At 40.6% G+C, this 15,899-nt stretch overlaps 2 protein-coding genes across 2 annotated transcripts in view; one reads left to right on the top strand and one right to left on the bottom strand.

Moving 5' to 3' along the window:
• Nucleotides 1-5,247, bottom strand: part of EFCAB11 (EF-hand calcium binding domain 11) — an 80,720-nt gene extending 75,473 nt beyond the window's left edge. The window contains exons 1-2 of the mRNA XM_055715972.1: nt 5,191-5,247; nt 3,812-3,904 (exon numbers count right to left, since the gene is read on the bottom strand). Of these exons, the coding sequence (XP_055571947.1) occupies nt 3,812-3,904; nt 5,191-5,247 (150 nt within the window). The remainder of the gene's footprint in view (nt 1-3,811; nt 3,905-5,190) is intronic.
• Nucleotides 5,248-5,271: 24 nt separating this feature from the next.
• The window catches only part of TDP1 (tyrosyl-DNA phosphodiesterase 1), a 45,408-nt gene continuing 34,780 nt past the window's right edge, over nt 5,272-15,899 (top strand). The window contains exons 1-7 of the mRNA XM_055716570.1: nt 5,272-5,354; nt 6,097-6,647; nt 8,021-8,064; nt 8,714-8,769; nt 9,796-9,892; nt 11,203-11,237; nt 13,500-13,592. Of these exons, the coding sequence (XP_055572545.1) occupies nt 6,101-6,647; nt 8,021-8,064; nt 8,714-8,769; nt 9,796-9,892; nt 11,203-11,237; nt 13,500-13,592 (872 nt within the window). The 5' untranslated portion in view covers nt 5,272-5,354; nt 6,097-6,100. The remainder of the gene's footprint in view (nt 5,355-6,096; nt 6,648-8,020; nt 8,065-8,713; nt 8,770-9,795; nt 9,893-11,202; nt 11,238-13,499; nt 13,593-15,899) is intronic.

The following is a 15,899-nucleotide window of genomic DNA, read 5'->3' as shown; positions in this document are numbered from 1 at the left end:
AAAATACTGATCTCATAATAATACATATTACATAACAGTGTCACCTATGGCATTTAAGTAAGAAAAAAATTTGTTCTAATTAAAACCACCTCTCTTGCATCCAGTTAACTAAGTATATATGTAGTCCTAACAGAATCTTAGTCAATCCAAATCTTAAACTACGTACGCTTAAACAAACATGTTTAACTTTACACAGATTAGAGTTCAGATACACACACAGGAACACACAGCCTCCAAATTTATTTCCTTTAAACAATGAAAGAAATTTCTCTTTCAATATATAAATTGGAGACCAAGTATTTCCTGAAACCTACTTTGATCAAAATTCATTTGGTAAATCTGTCTAAAATAAAAACTTTAACAAAAAGGCAGAGAATAAGCAACTGAGAAGAAAATCAGAAGGAAAAAAAATCTGTTTGCATCATCCAGCTCCTACAATTACCCTGAAAACTATATCATTTTATGTACTACGTATCTCCTTTACTGTCCTTCAATAGCATCTTAACTCACAATTTTATTTAATAGGAACATGAGTGACACTTGCATGTTGATTAGTGCATTACCAAGATTCACTAAAACTCACTAATATTAGTGTGTTACCAAGATTCATTAGTAGTACGAAAGCAAAAAACTAAATGACATGATGAAAAAAAAAAAATTGACTATTCAGAACTGAATTAGGAGGTGACCAAGAGATCACCGGAAAAGATAGTTGAACGATATAAGAACAGAAAGGGAGCGTATAGCCAAGAAAGCACAGAGGTCTGCTTTGGGTAATATTTAATCTGCTTTTTATCATGACTGAGCGCTCATGAGTCCAAACTCTCACATCTGTGCTATTAGAATATAAGACTGCACATAGCTGCAGCACTGAGACAACTCACAGGGGAGGAGATGACACATTAGCAGCTTCGAGTGCAACCGAAGTGTACTCCATTCTGGGGAATGGACAAGCCAAACATACTGTGACTGGTTAACCGACGACTGCGCATTCCATTTGGCCTGCAACACTTTTCACATAGACTGTGTCAGGCATACAAATAGATTAGGGAGTCCTTTTCAGAAAGTTTTGATAAGATGTGCCAGGAGAGCAGCTGGAAGTTGCAAGCAGCTCTGAGCTCAGACAGCCCGTCGGTACTCTGGATGACAGGATGCCCTGCTGCTGGCATCTTGTTCAGCAGCACATGCCAACCTACCAGTGTCCTGATGTGACAGGGTCAGGGAAAACACTGGACATTTTGGGGGACTTGGCCTCCTAGGCAATGTAGAATGCTTTTAGTTAGATCTAAATGTAACAGTACTGGAAATGAAACTTCAGCTGGGGAAACTACATATTTTCATGACTACTATTCCTGCAGTACCCTTTTCATTTGAAACACATAACACCTGAATGTGCAGTTAGCCAGCTGAATGGTTGTTGACTTATGAGAGCATTTTGGATAAGTTCAAATAATTCTGGGGAAAAGAGGATCATTGAACCAAACTTTCAGAGAAAAAAAAAAAGGATAAATCTCAGACATTATTCCCACAATATTGCTAGTTCCCAGAAATGATGATTTTTATATGCTGATAAATACATCAAATATACATACAGATCAGTGCAACAATCAGGTTAATCTCTTTCTACTTTCATGTTTCCCCAAGTACTTGTCTCAGAAGGCTTAATTTTAAACAGTAGTAAGTTCAGAATCTCTATGAATAACCACATAAAAACAATATTTTATGAAAAATAACATAGAAGTGTTTTAACAAATTATTTTGAAAAAACAGTAGAAATGAGATTCAAATTATTGTCGCTTCTCCAGTAAAAGAGTTCGTTAGTGCCATCTAGTGGGTAAGTTAGTATTACTTTTAATTTACAGAATAAATGAAAACATGACCAAAAAACAGATGCAGCAACAATTTACTAAAAATGCAGTTGCTTGATTGCAGTTGATGATGCTAAGTAATTGCCATTTCTACTAAAAAATTTATGTTAGTGTGTAGTGTAGCTGAGGAAACGGTTTCACCTTAACTAAGTAGTAACGTGTGCACACCATTCTCTATTTCTTGGGAAAGCTCTTGAAAGTACTCTCCTTCCCAGGGCTGTTCTTAGTGACTTCTGAAGAAATAAAATTATCTGATTGTAATAATTTTGACAACAAAGTAAAATGCACAGTAATATGCTCAAGAACAGGATCCTAAAAAGCAGCTTTTAGGACTGTAACTACCACTTTTCGTTCCTATCTGGTGCACAGAGAAAGGTGTGTTTCTCAGAACCAGATTAAAAAGTACCCAGATGTTGAAAGGAACACTTACAAAGCCTAGCCATCAGCAAAAGGAAAAGGTGTGGCTGTGCCACAAGCCATCCTTAATGCACATTAGCAAAAGCCACAAAGAAAAATTGTGCCTACTTAAGGAGCTAGCAAAACTACTAGACATCGGAATCAGCCCTGGAACAACCGTTTTTAATTAATTTTTGTGCAGCTGCACAGACAAAATGGTCTACAGCCAGGTGGTCGTGGCACTGCCTAGAGACACAGCACGTGTGACTTGGCACCTTCTCAGGAAGAAATAACTAAACCTGCACCTCCTTTATTCACAGGAGTCCTTCATTTCTAGTCTCTTTCCAAGAAGGAGGCATCAGTGACTTACACACAGAACCTGCTCTTGTTTGAATGCCTTAAGCATGTTTTGAGTACTCTTACTGGAAGAAACATTCGTGGAATTTAACAAAATAGCTAATTTTTGCATGAAGGTAAAAATAGACAGTAGATATATAAGGGAGAAACTGAGCATTTTCAGATTCATAATTCTGCAGTTAAGACTTGCTTTAGAAGTCTAAATTGTTTTTAGATCTGACCCTAGTTTACTGAGAAAATGTTTACCAGCTGGAGTGTAGAGATGACTATTTTCACAGTTTAATAAAAAAATTCTGTGGTTTTTACTTTAAACGATCATAGACAAAATTTTATTTATGACCTTGTTAAGACTATTTTCCTAGAAGATGTATTTAAGTAAAAAAAAATAAAAATTAAATTAGTCACAAGTGGTCCTTGAGGAAGAAGATTGCTCAGACTGCAGAAGAAAGATGAATCATAATTTCTATGCTAAATATACTTTATAGCATATTGGTCAAGCTTGTATCAACATGCCATGAGAAAGACAAACTCACAGACAAACAAATGTGTATTTATTCTGAAATCTTGCATGTGTCTTCTTCATACTCCTTTTGCAGTTGCTTGCAGCACTACAGTAGGAACAACTTTCAGACCTACATTAAGCCATACAATTTATTCTGTATCTTCCTGTGAGCATGCAACACAGGATTTCTCTCAGTAGACCTTTCTTTTGTTAAGATTTTTGTACAGCTGTAGATTTATATTAGAAAAGTCAAGACTAAAAATGCCCAGCTATTACTTGAAACCAGAAATAGCTATATTTTTGAGAACACATGTTTATTATTAGGACATGCAGTAGTTTCACATCTACCGAAACCACTGAGTAAAGAAATGGAGTGTACCACTAATAAAACCCAGTAACTGATCCATAACAAGCTCAGTAAGTCACATTTCATAACCTCGTACACATTTGAAATACCACACGCATCCTTCTGCTCATCATAGTCTGTAATAGGAAAGGTAGAGGTTTGATTATTTTCTTTTGAAATAAATACCCCCAGATAAGAAAATTACTTTAAGAATTGGTAGGTATTTTTGTTTACCAAACATACAGTAATCCAATTAGTGCAGACCAGTCAATACAGAGATACATCAATAGTGAGACATCTACATAAGCTGGATCTTCAGAATATAAATCAAAAAATAAATACCTTTGAGGGTTTATAACCAAACATCACTACAGCAACTTTCAAGTCTTCTCTGCTTAAACAGCCTTTGTTATCTTCATCACATGCTTCAAAAACCTACAGAAAGTGATTTGCATTAAAAACCAATAAACCTGACCTAATATTTCTTACTTTGAATAACTGTTATGGGAAGAATAAAATAGACACTTGCTGAAGAAACTGTGCTAGTTATAAACTGCTGAAGTTTAGTCGCATCTCTGGCAGAGCCCTGTTCATCTACTCTGTTACAGTAGCTGAAAATGGACTGAGTCCATTTAATTTTGAATTTTTGTTGGGTTAAACTAAAGATTTCCTACTTCTACATTTCACGTGCTTATTACTAGAAAGCTGTTTGCAAACTATATATAGTACAGACTTCTAGAAACTGAACTTGTTTCTGCAAGACCTTGAATTTTTTTCCTGAAAAATACCAGGCATCTCTAATTCTCAGTTAAGTCGCTATATAGACAGGAACTACAAGGAGAGACTGCCATGCGAGCATCATCACAAGCCATCAGATTTTCCTGAAGTACTTTTAGAAAACAAATACTCTTTCCAGAGCTATACTTAGACAAGAGATTACACACATAACATACAAAACCATGCAGCTTTCCTAACAGCTTTTTACCCACAGACCACCTTCAGCAAGGGCTGATAATAAAACGTTTAACCCCGTAGTACTGAAGAGTATATCCCCAGGCTGCTTCAGGAGGCACCACACGCAACTCTGCAGAAAAGTACTAATAAAATTACACCACCAAGCTGAAATTTTATTAACGTATTTCTTGGCATAGCTTGCTGATTTTATCACATGCTGATATAAGACACTCACGTTATTTGTTAACTGCAGTCACAAGCTTGAGGTGAATCAGGAGTAACAAGCCCCAAACCTGAGGCAGTTCGTGTTGGCAGAGGGAGGAAGCTTTGATGTCCCCTGTGCTCTTACCCTGATTAATTTTACACCTGTTTTCCTCCCGCTCCCTTCTTGTAGCCGTCAGGCAGTTACCTCATTAGCGGGACACTTCAGACACAGTCATTAACACCGAGCTCAATGAGCGATTATGCAAATACCGCACTTTCCCTAAACTAATATTAAGGTCAAGTACAAATTTATTAGATTAATTCGGGTCACTAAGGCGGGGCTGTTTCTGCCGGTTTAGCAGCCTTAGAGATACCAGAGCTGCCCGAGTGCCCCCTGACGCCCGTGCGCCCCCGGGAGGGCGGGAAACCCCTCAGGCATCACCGGGCGCCCCACAGCTCCTCTCCCACGCCGCCGCGCCAGGGGGCGCCCCGCGGCATCGGGGGCGCGCAGCGTGCGCGCGCCCGGGCCCGGGCCCCGCGCCTCACCGCTGGGCCGCCACCACCTCCCGCGTGGCAGGCGCCGCGCCGGTGCCGATTGGCTGAAATGAGCCGCGTGCCATTGGCTCGGGAGTAGGGGCGGGGCGGGGCGGGGCGGGTCGAAGGCGGGCTCTGGCCTTCCGCGGCTCTCGGCGGGCGTGGGGCGCGCTGCCGGGCGCCGCGCCGGGCGGTAAGGCGCGCTCCTCCCGTGGCGGGGCGGGTGGCGGGGTCCCGGGGCGGGGGGAGCTGCCCCTGGCGCCGCGGCCTGCGCGCTGGTTCGCCCTCTCTCAGCCGGCGGCAGCTGGAGGCGGGCGGGATGGCGGCCGCCGTTCGCCCCGCTGCGGTGCCTCCCTCGGCCGCGGGCTCCGCCTCCCCCGCGGGGCGGTGTCGCAGCCGGCGGGAGCAGCGGTGCCGTCCACATGGGCGGCGGCGGACGGCGTTCCTGCCGCACTCGGCCGAAGGGGGGAAGCGCGGCTGTGGGCCTGGCAGGGGCGGGGGTCTGTGGCTCCAGGCCGTGGTCCCGGAGAGAGCGGCGCTGGCTCGGCTCCGTGCTCCCGTGTCCTCCGCGCGCCGGAGCCCGGAGCGGTGGGGTCGCTGTGAGAAAGATCTGCGTCGGGCAAACTATTCATTTGACTTTCGAAGTGCTTTCTTGTACGTGCCCCTCTCCTAGCCCGTTTTCCATGTGCAGATTTCCACTTTAGCTGCTTCCCGCTTGATGGTTGCTCCCATGGCGCGTGTTTCTTTGTTTCCTGGGCACTGACACAAATAACCCTTGAACACTATGAAATATTCCCGAGTCAGAAGTTGCATGGAGATTCTGCTAAATATAAGATTCCATGGTAATCAGCAAATGGAAACTGCGAAGGGAAATAGGCTTAAGCGTAGGAAAAATGCACAACTTTTGTTCGGGGTTTTCTTTTTGTAATCCCTAGGAACATGCTTCAGGAAGGTGCACATGGAAAGTGGACAGTATCTAGCAGTGATGAAAGTACTGAGGAGAATTCAGACAGTGAAAAACCATCTACATCTTCACTGTTGGGTGCCGCATGTGGCAATGCAAGTGGGCCGCAATATCCATGCTCCGAAGCTCGGAAGGCTGCTCATAAGAGAAAAGCTTCTCCCCTGAAGCCCAGTGATAAAAGTTTTTCTACAGAAATACCTCCAGCAGGAAAACAGAGAATTAGCCAAGAAGGCTTAGGTTGGTGTCTTTCTAGTAGTGATGAAGAGCCTGAAGATCGAGAAAACCATGCCCACAAAGAAACAGTGAAAGAAGAAAAATGTGATGCACCCAAAGAGCATCCTCAGAATCTTTGCAAAGATGATGAACTCTTAGAGGATGAGAAAGCAGAGGAGTATAATGAAACACCCGATGAAGCCCAAGATACCTGGGATTTGTTGAATGGAGGGAACCCTTTCAGGTTTTTTCTCACGAAAGTCAAAGGAATTGAACAGAGCTATAATTCTGGAGCCCTGCACATAAAAGGTGAACAAGTGGCTTCTACTGAAGTGGGCTTTTGGGAGACTTGTTTGCAAGAGAGTGCTTATTTTTAGCTTGTGGCTATTTTTAGGTGCATGTATTCCTTGTTGTAGCTGAAGCTTCATATTCTAAATGTCCAAGTTGTAGGAACTGGTTCCGTTATCTTTGTCTGTCTCTTTTAGATGTATAATGTATAAAGCATTAATTTGCTGATACAGAGTCTGTTGTGAGTTCGGAACTGTGCTCTAGAAATCTCTTGTGCGCTTAGCAAAGGCAAATCATATGGTGCTGCTTATTGCTGCTTTCTCTGTCAGTTAATCTGGGGAAGACCATATGCCTTTGGTTCTTAAAGGGGTGCTTTTCTTGGGTGCCTAACCATCTCTGAGTAGTTGTACTTGTCTTTATGCTGCTGAGTGGTTTGGACCTAGTAGTTCACTATTATATGGTGCAGTACAAGACAGTACAGCTGAAGTTCTGTGGCTTGGATTCGTAGGCCCATTTCAATGTAATTAGAAGTGAGCACAAGTCAAGATGAAGTCTTTGGTGTACAGTACTGATGCTTCAGGAATGCTGTGTAGTTGTAGTAAAAAAAAAGTAGTTCTCTGAAGGAGAACAAATGACTGAAGACCTATACAAGTAGGTTATAACTCTTCCTTGACCTCATGTGCTCCCTATGAGCATTGATTATTGATGGCAGCCTTGTGTCAGAGACCTCAGTTGCTTTACTACTGTGTGTATCCGCTTTGTGAATTCATTGTGGCTTTTGACTTGTTCTATCTTAGCAGTAGTTGTCCCACTAGGTGATTAATTGAGCTGGTGAAGGGGCTGAGAAGTTTAACCTGCAAAACCTGATTTCTGTAGAGATAGGGTATGAGATATTTTGTCTATCCTAGAACATATTTGTAATTTGTTCTCAACTTGCTGTTGTGCTTCTGTTACTGGGGTTATAAATCCTCAGTTGGATTAGTTTTCTGTGTTACCATGATTGAGCTAATGATACACATATCCTAAGAATAGTCTGCAACAAGTCTTTTAAGTATTACCTGTGCCCCTATTGCTCTACTCTGCCACAGTTGTACAAGCTCTCTCTATAGGGGAGAGAGTAGTTTGATGTCCTTTTTTCCATATGATCTTGGTCTCCATCTTCTTAAAATTTGTTTTCTACTTTGAGAGGATTAATACTTTTTATAAACATAAGACCATAAGAGTTTCACAGGAGAATTCTGTGTGTTCAGAATAGTGAACTTAAGTGTGAATGTCTCTGTTAGACCAAGTCTGTGAACCGTCTGGCACTTGTGGTAGTTATCAAACTGTTTGAGATGTGAAGTTTACTTGAACTTTTTTTTTTTGACTCAATTATGTTTTAATGTTTTTAATAGATATTTTGTCTCCTCTTTTTGGGACTCTGGTATCTTCTGCCCAGGTGAGTTTTCTGTTTGCCAAATTGATCTCACTTTCTTACTTCACTTTAAACTTCATAATCCATGTTTACACAAGATACCCAGGATTGTTGAATTGAGGGAATGTTTTCATGTCTTCTCACTTGTTTGTAACTGGTATTAGCAGGGAACCTGGTTAAAATACAGAGGAAACTATAAATCTTTTCAGCTGTACAATTTATTGAAATACAAAAATCATTCCATGTTCTACTTAAAATTAAGGCAATTGTAAGATGGCATTCTCCCCTTTATTGGGGGAGTGTGCAACTGAAAAATGCATATTTAAATGCACGTAAATATGTTTTCTAAAGAGAATAACCTTGTGATCTAGGAGTGATGTTTTTGTTATTGCATAGCTTTTGCTATCATTCATGATATAAGTATGTGGCAAAGAGATGGTTCTTCAAGTTAAATAATATATATTTTTTAATAACTTAAATTTATTCCTGAATTGAGACATGAAAGAAAGCATGTCAAATTCAAAAATACACATGTTCTGAAAACATGCTATGTATGATACGTAATATTGACTGATGACTCTGTGTAGGAAGCTTTTTTTGCTGTAGTTCATTGTTCTGGCAAAGTCTGCTTTTTCTTTTTTAATAAGTCTGCTTTCTTTTCCTTATGTACAAGTTTAACTACTGTATAGATGTGGGATGGCTTGTGAGACAGTATCCGCAGGAATTCAGGTATTTTTATGAAGATGAAATGATACAGTTTCCAAATCATTCTGTTCATGCAAGTTCCTGTTATAAGTGAATGATAAACACTTGTTTGCATTTGCAAATTGTTACTAGCTGTGTATGTGTAGACTCTTGGTTTTCCGTGAAAGTTTATTCCACAGTTGTAGTTCTCTATTGATTTCTTGACTCTTTTCAAGACTGTTAAATCAGAAACTAGCCATATTGAACTCTGACCATTTTATTAATTAACACCTAGGAGTTCCCATTGTGGGCCATGATAACAATGCAGTAGATGACCAATAAAGACAGAATAACAAACTTTTTTGCCATACGGTTTACTGAGCCAAGAGCAAGGTAATGCAGGAGAAAGGAGGGAATGTGGGAAGGGCACAAGAAAACTGTGAAAGTGATCGGAGTAATATATCACGGGTATGATATTGTTGTGAACGCAGGTTTTATGTTTGCTTGAAATTCCTTTCTGGTATTTGCAACCTACTGCAGATGAAGTAAGTGTATGATGTACAGTTTTCTCTCTATCTTTTTTTTTTTTTACTGGAAATGCAGTATAATGGAGCATTAGGAAGTGAACATGAAACTATTGCCGCAGTAGACCTAGCCCTTTCCTTTTCCCTCTTCCTTCCCACCTTCTCTGTAAGATAACAATTACTACATTGTCTTAGATCCACAGTGTGTGTATCAGTACTTCTGAGAACTTTAATTTGTTTGTTTCCCTCCATATAGGCAGGAGTTCCTTACAAGATCTTGTATTATTAGTTTCTTTTGTGATGTTTAATTTACTGTGTTCCCTGTTTTCCTTTTTTTCCCCATTAAAGTTTTCTAGTATCTTTCTCTTACAGGTTCTATTGTAGTTAACTGCCCTTTTGAGTTAGTTAACAAGGCATATAGATTTTTAGTGCTATCTTCCTGCTGGGCTATCAGATTTAGGGGCCACAAATCATAGCTACATTAAGGAGTGGTTTAGACTGATTACTAATTCACTTATGTTTTAACAGTAATCTCCTTTTATTTAAGGAAGAAGCCATTGTTGATAGTTCATGGTGAAAAGAGAGAATCCAAAGCTGAACTGCTTGCACAGGCTCGCCCTTATGAGAACATTAGCTTTTGTCAGGTAATTGAAATTTGTATCATCCTTTAGCTGAAATTAAGCCATCTGTTGCACTCAGTCTTATTAAGGAAGAAGGGGGAAATGGCATTTGTGATGGTATTCTCAGACAGGAAAACTCCTTCAGATTCTTCTGGTAGACTTACATATGTTCCTTCATGCTAGTACCCCAAAACGAACAATGTTGAAGCTGTCACTGGCTAAAAGTACTTTCTTAACATCTGTAACTCATGTTTTGTTCTCTCCCTAGAAATTGTGCTGTAAATACTCTTTAATAAGAGCAAAGCACTAATAAAAAAGCATTTCTGTCTGGCTTCTATGCTTTTCTTTGTAATGTTAGCCATTAAGCTGCTTGTAACAGCCATCGTATACTTCAGAATCACAGAATGCTTGAGGGTGGAAGGGACCTCTGGAGGTCATCTGGTTAACCTCTCTTGCTCAAGCAGGGTCACTCAGATCCATTTGTCCAGATAGATCTGGAATATGAACAAGGATGGGGATTCCACAACCTCCCTGTGCAACCTGTGCCAGTGGTCAGTCACCCTCACAGTAAAAAAGTGTTTCCTGGTGTTTAGGGGGAGCCTCCTGTGTTTCAGTTTGTGCCCCGTGTCTCTGGTTCTGATACTGGGCACAACTGAAAAGAGCCTGGCTCCTTCCTTGCACGCTCCCTTCAGGTATTACACACACTGGTCAGATCCTCTCTGAGCCTTCTGCAGGCTGAATAGGCCCAGCTCTCTTAAGCTCTCTTCATTGGAGACATGCTCCAGTCCCTTAATTACCTTGGTGGCCCTTCATTGGACCCTGCAGTGTGCCCATGTCTTCCCTGTACTGAGGAGCCCAGAAGTGGACGCAGCACTGAATGTATGGCCTCACCAGTGCTGAACAGTGGGGAAGGATCACCTGCCGTGACCTGCTGGCAATGATCCTCCTGATGCAGCCCAGGACATTGTTAGTCATCTTTGCTGTAAGAGCACCTTGCTGGCTTCTGTCAGCTTGGCGTCCAGCAGGAACCTCAGGTCCTTCTCTGCAAAGCTGACTGTTTCTGAAAATACTGCTGGTAAGAGACCAGAAATTCTGCTGGAGCAGTTCCAGCAAAGAGTTGCGTGGCTGTTTAAAGTCTAACTTTTAGAAATTAGGGAATATGTTTAAAGGTGTTGGGGGGGGGGGGGGGGGGGGGGGGGAAGAAATGTATTTTGTGATCTGTCCGCTAGAGAGCAGTGAAGTGAAACAAAATGAAGAAACGCCTCTCCTTTAACATTCTTGCATATAGGAATGCACAATAGGAATTTTTAATGATCAACTTCTTAATTTTATAGGCGAAGCTGGATATAGCATTTGGAACTCATCATACGTAAGTAACAGCTATGAAGCAGAAAACTGGCCATCTTTAGAAGTGGAGCTGGTACATGCAGTTACTGTGATTAAGACTCTAGACTAATTAGTAGTCCACAGTATTTATAGCATAGCAAGATAGATTATTGTTTGTGAAAACATAATTCTGAAAGCCTGATATATATTAATGAAACTTAAAAGTAGTACCTTTCATGTTCTCTATGTATCAGTTTCATTTATCTGCAAGTTACTGTAAAGCCATAAAACTGGCCTTCATAGAAATTGCTGAGTCTTGAAGAATTTCCATAATTATTTTGTATTTATAGATTATAGGCTTGCTCTAGTTTGAGAAAGCAAATCAGTTTATTGGGTATATATGAGATGTACAAGTTAGAAAATTGAAGTCAGTGAAGTGCAGGTCCTGGCTCTTAACTCGTGCCTTAATACCAAAACGGTAATGCAGAGTTGATCAGTCATTGGCAGGTCAGACATAACACTGATTTACTCGGTTTTTGCAATTAATGTGGAGGATCTGGGAAGAGTGAATTCTGAGGTCTTCTCAAAAAAACTTAAATTTGGTATTGTAGAAGTGTCACAAAGGGGATTTTGTAGATTGCAAGCTATCGATAAGAACAAATTTAATCTTACAGCAAAGATCTTTGGATTCAGGACACTGCAGTATTTTTTTAATCAATCCTTTCATAAACTCACTTTATAAAACATAATATTATGCTAAAACATTGATCTTAAAGAGCCATTTGTGGTGTGTTTCTGGTAGAAAGCAAACTGACCTCATTGCCTACTTGGAGAAGAATATGCAAATAAGGGAAAAATCAGCATTTGAAAAATGAATGTTGCTTCTCGGGTTTAGTGAGGTATATGGATGGAATTGAGGTGGTTTTTCAAATTGATTGTTTTTAAAGCTTTAGGTTATTTTCACTTAAGCAGTTTAAGCAGCAGCTCTCATTCTTGTATGCCCAACTTTAAACTTTTTCTTCTACCATGCTTTGGGATAAGTAATGGATAGTGATGTGTAATGCTACAGTTCTTTAGCTCTATATTTTAAAGGGTTGTTCTGGGTAGTATTTCTGAATGCATGTTCTACTGCAGGTGGAAAACATCAGGTGTGTAGCAGACCAGTAAATCTGGATATTGTTGGGTAATGAAACAATTTTGTTTGAAGAGAAGCTTGACAGTTTCCACCCCATCAAATATAAAGACTTAAATTCACATCATTCCTGTTGTATGATGTAAAACTTAAATTACAAGTTGGTGACCTTTTTGAGGTAGTGATGTTTTAATCAGTTATCACTTATATACCTTAATCTTTATTTTGCTGTAAAATACTTATTTTACTGTCAACTCTATTTGTGCTTAGATCAAGGCATAACACGTGGGGAACTACTTTATAGTTAGGAAGTCTTGCATATTGCATAAACTATGCAGGAAGCACAGGAAAAATGTGCAGGTACTTGAATACTAGTTTGCTGAGCTCTTAACATCAAAAGCAGAAATTACTGAATAAATCATTGTCTAAACTTGAGTCTGATATGATTTGCATAGCATTATCTTGCTACGGGACAGCAATGAAAATAAGTGTGTTTCCTTACAGCTTTCATTTTTGAGCATTGGTTTCTATGAAAACCATCTCATCCTTCAGGGTCACATGGATATGCTGTATTTACACAACTATTGAAAACTTGTATGTGAAAATTTGAACATTTATGTTACCAAAACTACAGATGTTTGTTTTTAACTCTATTACTAATTTTAAAATGCCTTTGTGCTGTAGCTTGAGTTTAGATTTATGATAGATAGCCTTTTTTGCTATCCCAATGGTTAGTTACCTATATACCTTCTTTTATTTTGAAAGTTCTCAGTTTGAGAAAAGAACTAGGTTTTAATTCAGCTATAAGCACAGGCCATTTAGTGTTCCTTAATTTTTTAACTATCTGCAAAGGAATAATTTTATCTAAAGAACGTAGCAAATATAGAAAGTGTTCTGCAAGTATTAATTTTTTGTTTGGGGAAATCAGTTGCATGAGATATTAAGCTGTACTCCAGAATATATTGTAAGATGCTGCTGACAAAAGTACTTGGGGGTGGTCTAATAACTGCCATGAGTTTGGCATGCACGTGGATTGAAGTCTTACTGTTTTCACTGTGCAGAACAAGGTTTTGATAATAACTACCTTGGAGCATTTTAATGAATTGTTAATTTATCTCTACACTCAATACACTTGAAATAGACTGAGTATTATGTATCCTTTTCTTTTAAAAGGAAAATGATGTTGTTGTTATATGAAGAAGGTCTTCGAGTTGTGATACATACATCCAATCTTATTGCTGAAGACTGGCACCAGAAAACTCAGGGGTAAGCAACAATCTCTAGCAGGTGTATGTTTACTTGAATACTTTCAGTAGGTATCTGCTACTGCTGGAGACAAGATGCTAGGTTGGATTATCCAGTGCTACAAGTCTTACACTCCTAAGATACAGCTATCTTGCAAAACCAAAAATCAAGCCTAAAATTGTGGTAGGTGTCTAAGCCTGAACTCTACTTGCTTTCTACTGTAAACAAAGTTATGTCCTGAGCTGGCTGTTACCTTAAACTTGTTCTGGCTGATTTAAGATCTTCTATTATGCCATGCTGTCCCTTTGTGAAAAAATTGCCTAGCTATGAAGTACTCTTCATACAAATCTGAAGCAGCTATTTAGACTCTATGCTGGGTTAAAAGCTGCCTGGATGGCCAAGCCCAGCTAGTGGTAGTAAGTGGAGTGACACCTGGCTAGTGGCCAGTCACAAGTGGTGCTCCCCAGGGCTCAGTGTTGGGGCCAGTCCTCTTTGATATGTTTGTTGATGATCTGGAGGAGGGGATCTAATGCACCCTCAGTAAGTTTGCAGGCAACACCAAGTTGGTAGGGAGTGTTGATCTGCTGGAGGGCAGGAAGGCTCTGCAGAGGGATCTGGACAGGTGGATTGACTGGCTGAGGCCAAGTTGTATGAGGTTCAGCAAGGCTATGTGCCAGGTCACAACCCCATGCAATGCCACAGGCTTAGGGAAGAGTGGCTGGAGATCTGCCTGGCGGAAAAGGACCTGGGGTTGTTGGTCAACAGCCAGCTGGATATGAGCCAGCAGTGTGCCCAGGCGGCCAAGGCAGCCAACAGCATCCTGGCTTGTATCAGACACAGTGTGGCCAGCAGGACTAGGACAGTGATCGTCCCCCTGTACTGGGCACTGGTGAGGCTGCACCTCAAATCCTGTTTTGGTCCCTCACTGCAAGACAGACCCTGAGGTGCTGGAGCGTGTCCAGGGAAGGGCAATGAGGCTGGTGAAGGGTCTGGAGCACAAGTCCCATGAGGAGCAGCTGAGGGACCTGGGGCTGTTTAGCCTGGAGAACAGGAGACTTGGGGGGACCTTATCACTCTACTAACACCTGAAAAGAGGATGTAGGCAGGTGGGGGTCGGTCTTTTCTCCCAGATTACAAGCAACAGGCCAAGAGGAAATGGCCTCAAGTTACGCCAAGGGAGGTTTAGATTGAGTACTAGGAAAAAAGTTTCTTACTGAGAAGAGGTGGTCAAGCATTGGAACAGGCTGCCCAGGGAAGTGGTTGAATGGCCATCCTTGGAGGCGTTTAAAAAAACATGTAGATGAGGTGCTTAGAGACATGGTTTAGTGATGGACTTGTCAGTCCTGGGTTAACAGGTGGACTTGATGATCCAAAGGTCTTTTCCAGCCTAAATGAATCTGTGATTGAAAATGGCTTTTCAGAAACTACTCTCACCTTGACTTCCATTTTGCTGCCATTAAATGTGGCAAGGTTTTGATGCTTCTCACTTGTCTGGGGGAAGGTCTCAAGGGTTTTGAGTGGCAAAATAAAACCACTGATTTTTTTGCCTTCAGATCTTTTACTTAAGGATGGCTTTAGTATCTTTTGGTAGTTAGCTTTTCAGAAAGTGAAGAAGGCATGAAAATACCTACTTGGGATGGTTAAGAAGTTGCCCTACTTGTCAAAAATGAAAACCATTTTTCTTTTTAGCTTTTGCACCCTGCAATAATATGCAGTATCACGAATGTGATGGTTCATTGGCTTCTTATTTTTATAGGCTTCTGAATTACAGAGGATAATATCAATGTGTTGTAAAGTTGATAATGCAGAACCTTTGGTTTCCATGGCTACAATAATGTGTGACTAGAAAGAAATGCTAGATGTTTTCCCTGCATAATGCCCACCCTATTTTATTCTGTTGGAAGTTCTGGAGAAGCGAGTTATCACTGTGGGTTACTCTTCAAACTGTGCAGAACTTTGAAATGCTGTAATTGGTCATTTTTTCTATATCATTATGGAAGCCAATACCTCGGAAGAATTCATTACAGTGTTCTAATCGTACAGAAAATCTTTGAAAGGACTGTTCGTTGGTAAGTCTGAGCCTGGCCTGTTTAACAGTGGTGAAAGCTGTAAACAGGTGTATGGATAAGTGTGAGATTGTCTTCATTTGGAAGTATTAGCTCTATGGTATTGAGTATAAGACCTGGTGATTCTGTAATTGTAAAATAAAGGCAAGTCACTTTGTAGTTAGTATCACAATAGATCTGTCTAGTACTCATTTGGGACCTTCAGGTGTGCTTTGATCACTTACTAAAGCCATGTGTTAATGTGTGGTGTCCTTATTTTTGT

This window comes from Falco cherrug, chromosome 7 (assembly GCF_023634085.1).
Source record: "Falco cherrug isolate bFalChe1 chromosome 7, bFalChe1.pri, whole genome shotgun sequence".
In the NCBI taxonomy this organism is placed as follows: domain Eukaryota; kingdom Metazoa; phylum Chordata; class Aves; order Falconiformes; family Falconidae; genus Falco; species Falco cherrug.
Note: the sequence above shows the minus strand (reverse complement) of the source record. Positions and strands in the feature narration are given on the sequence as shown.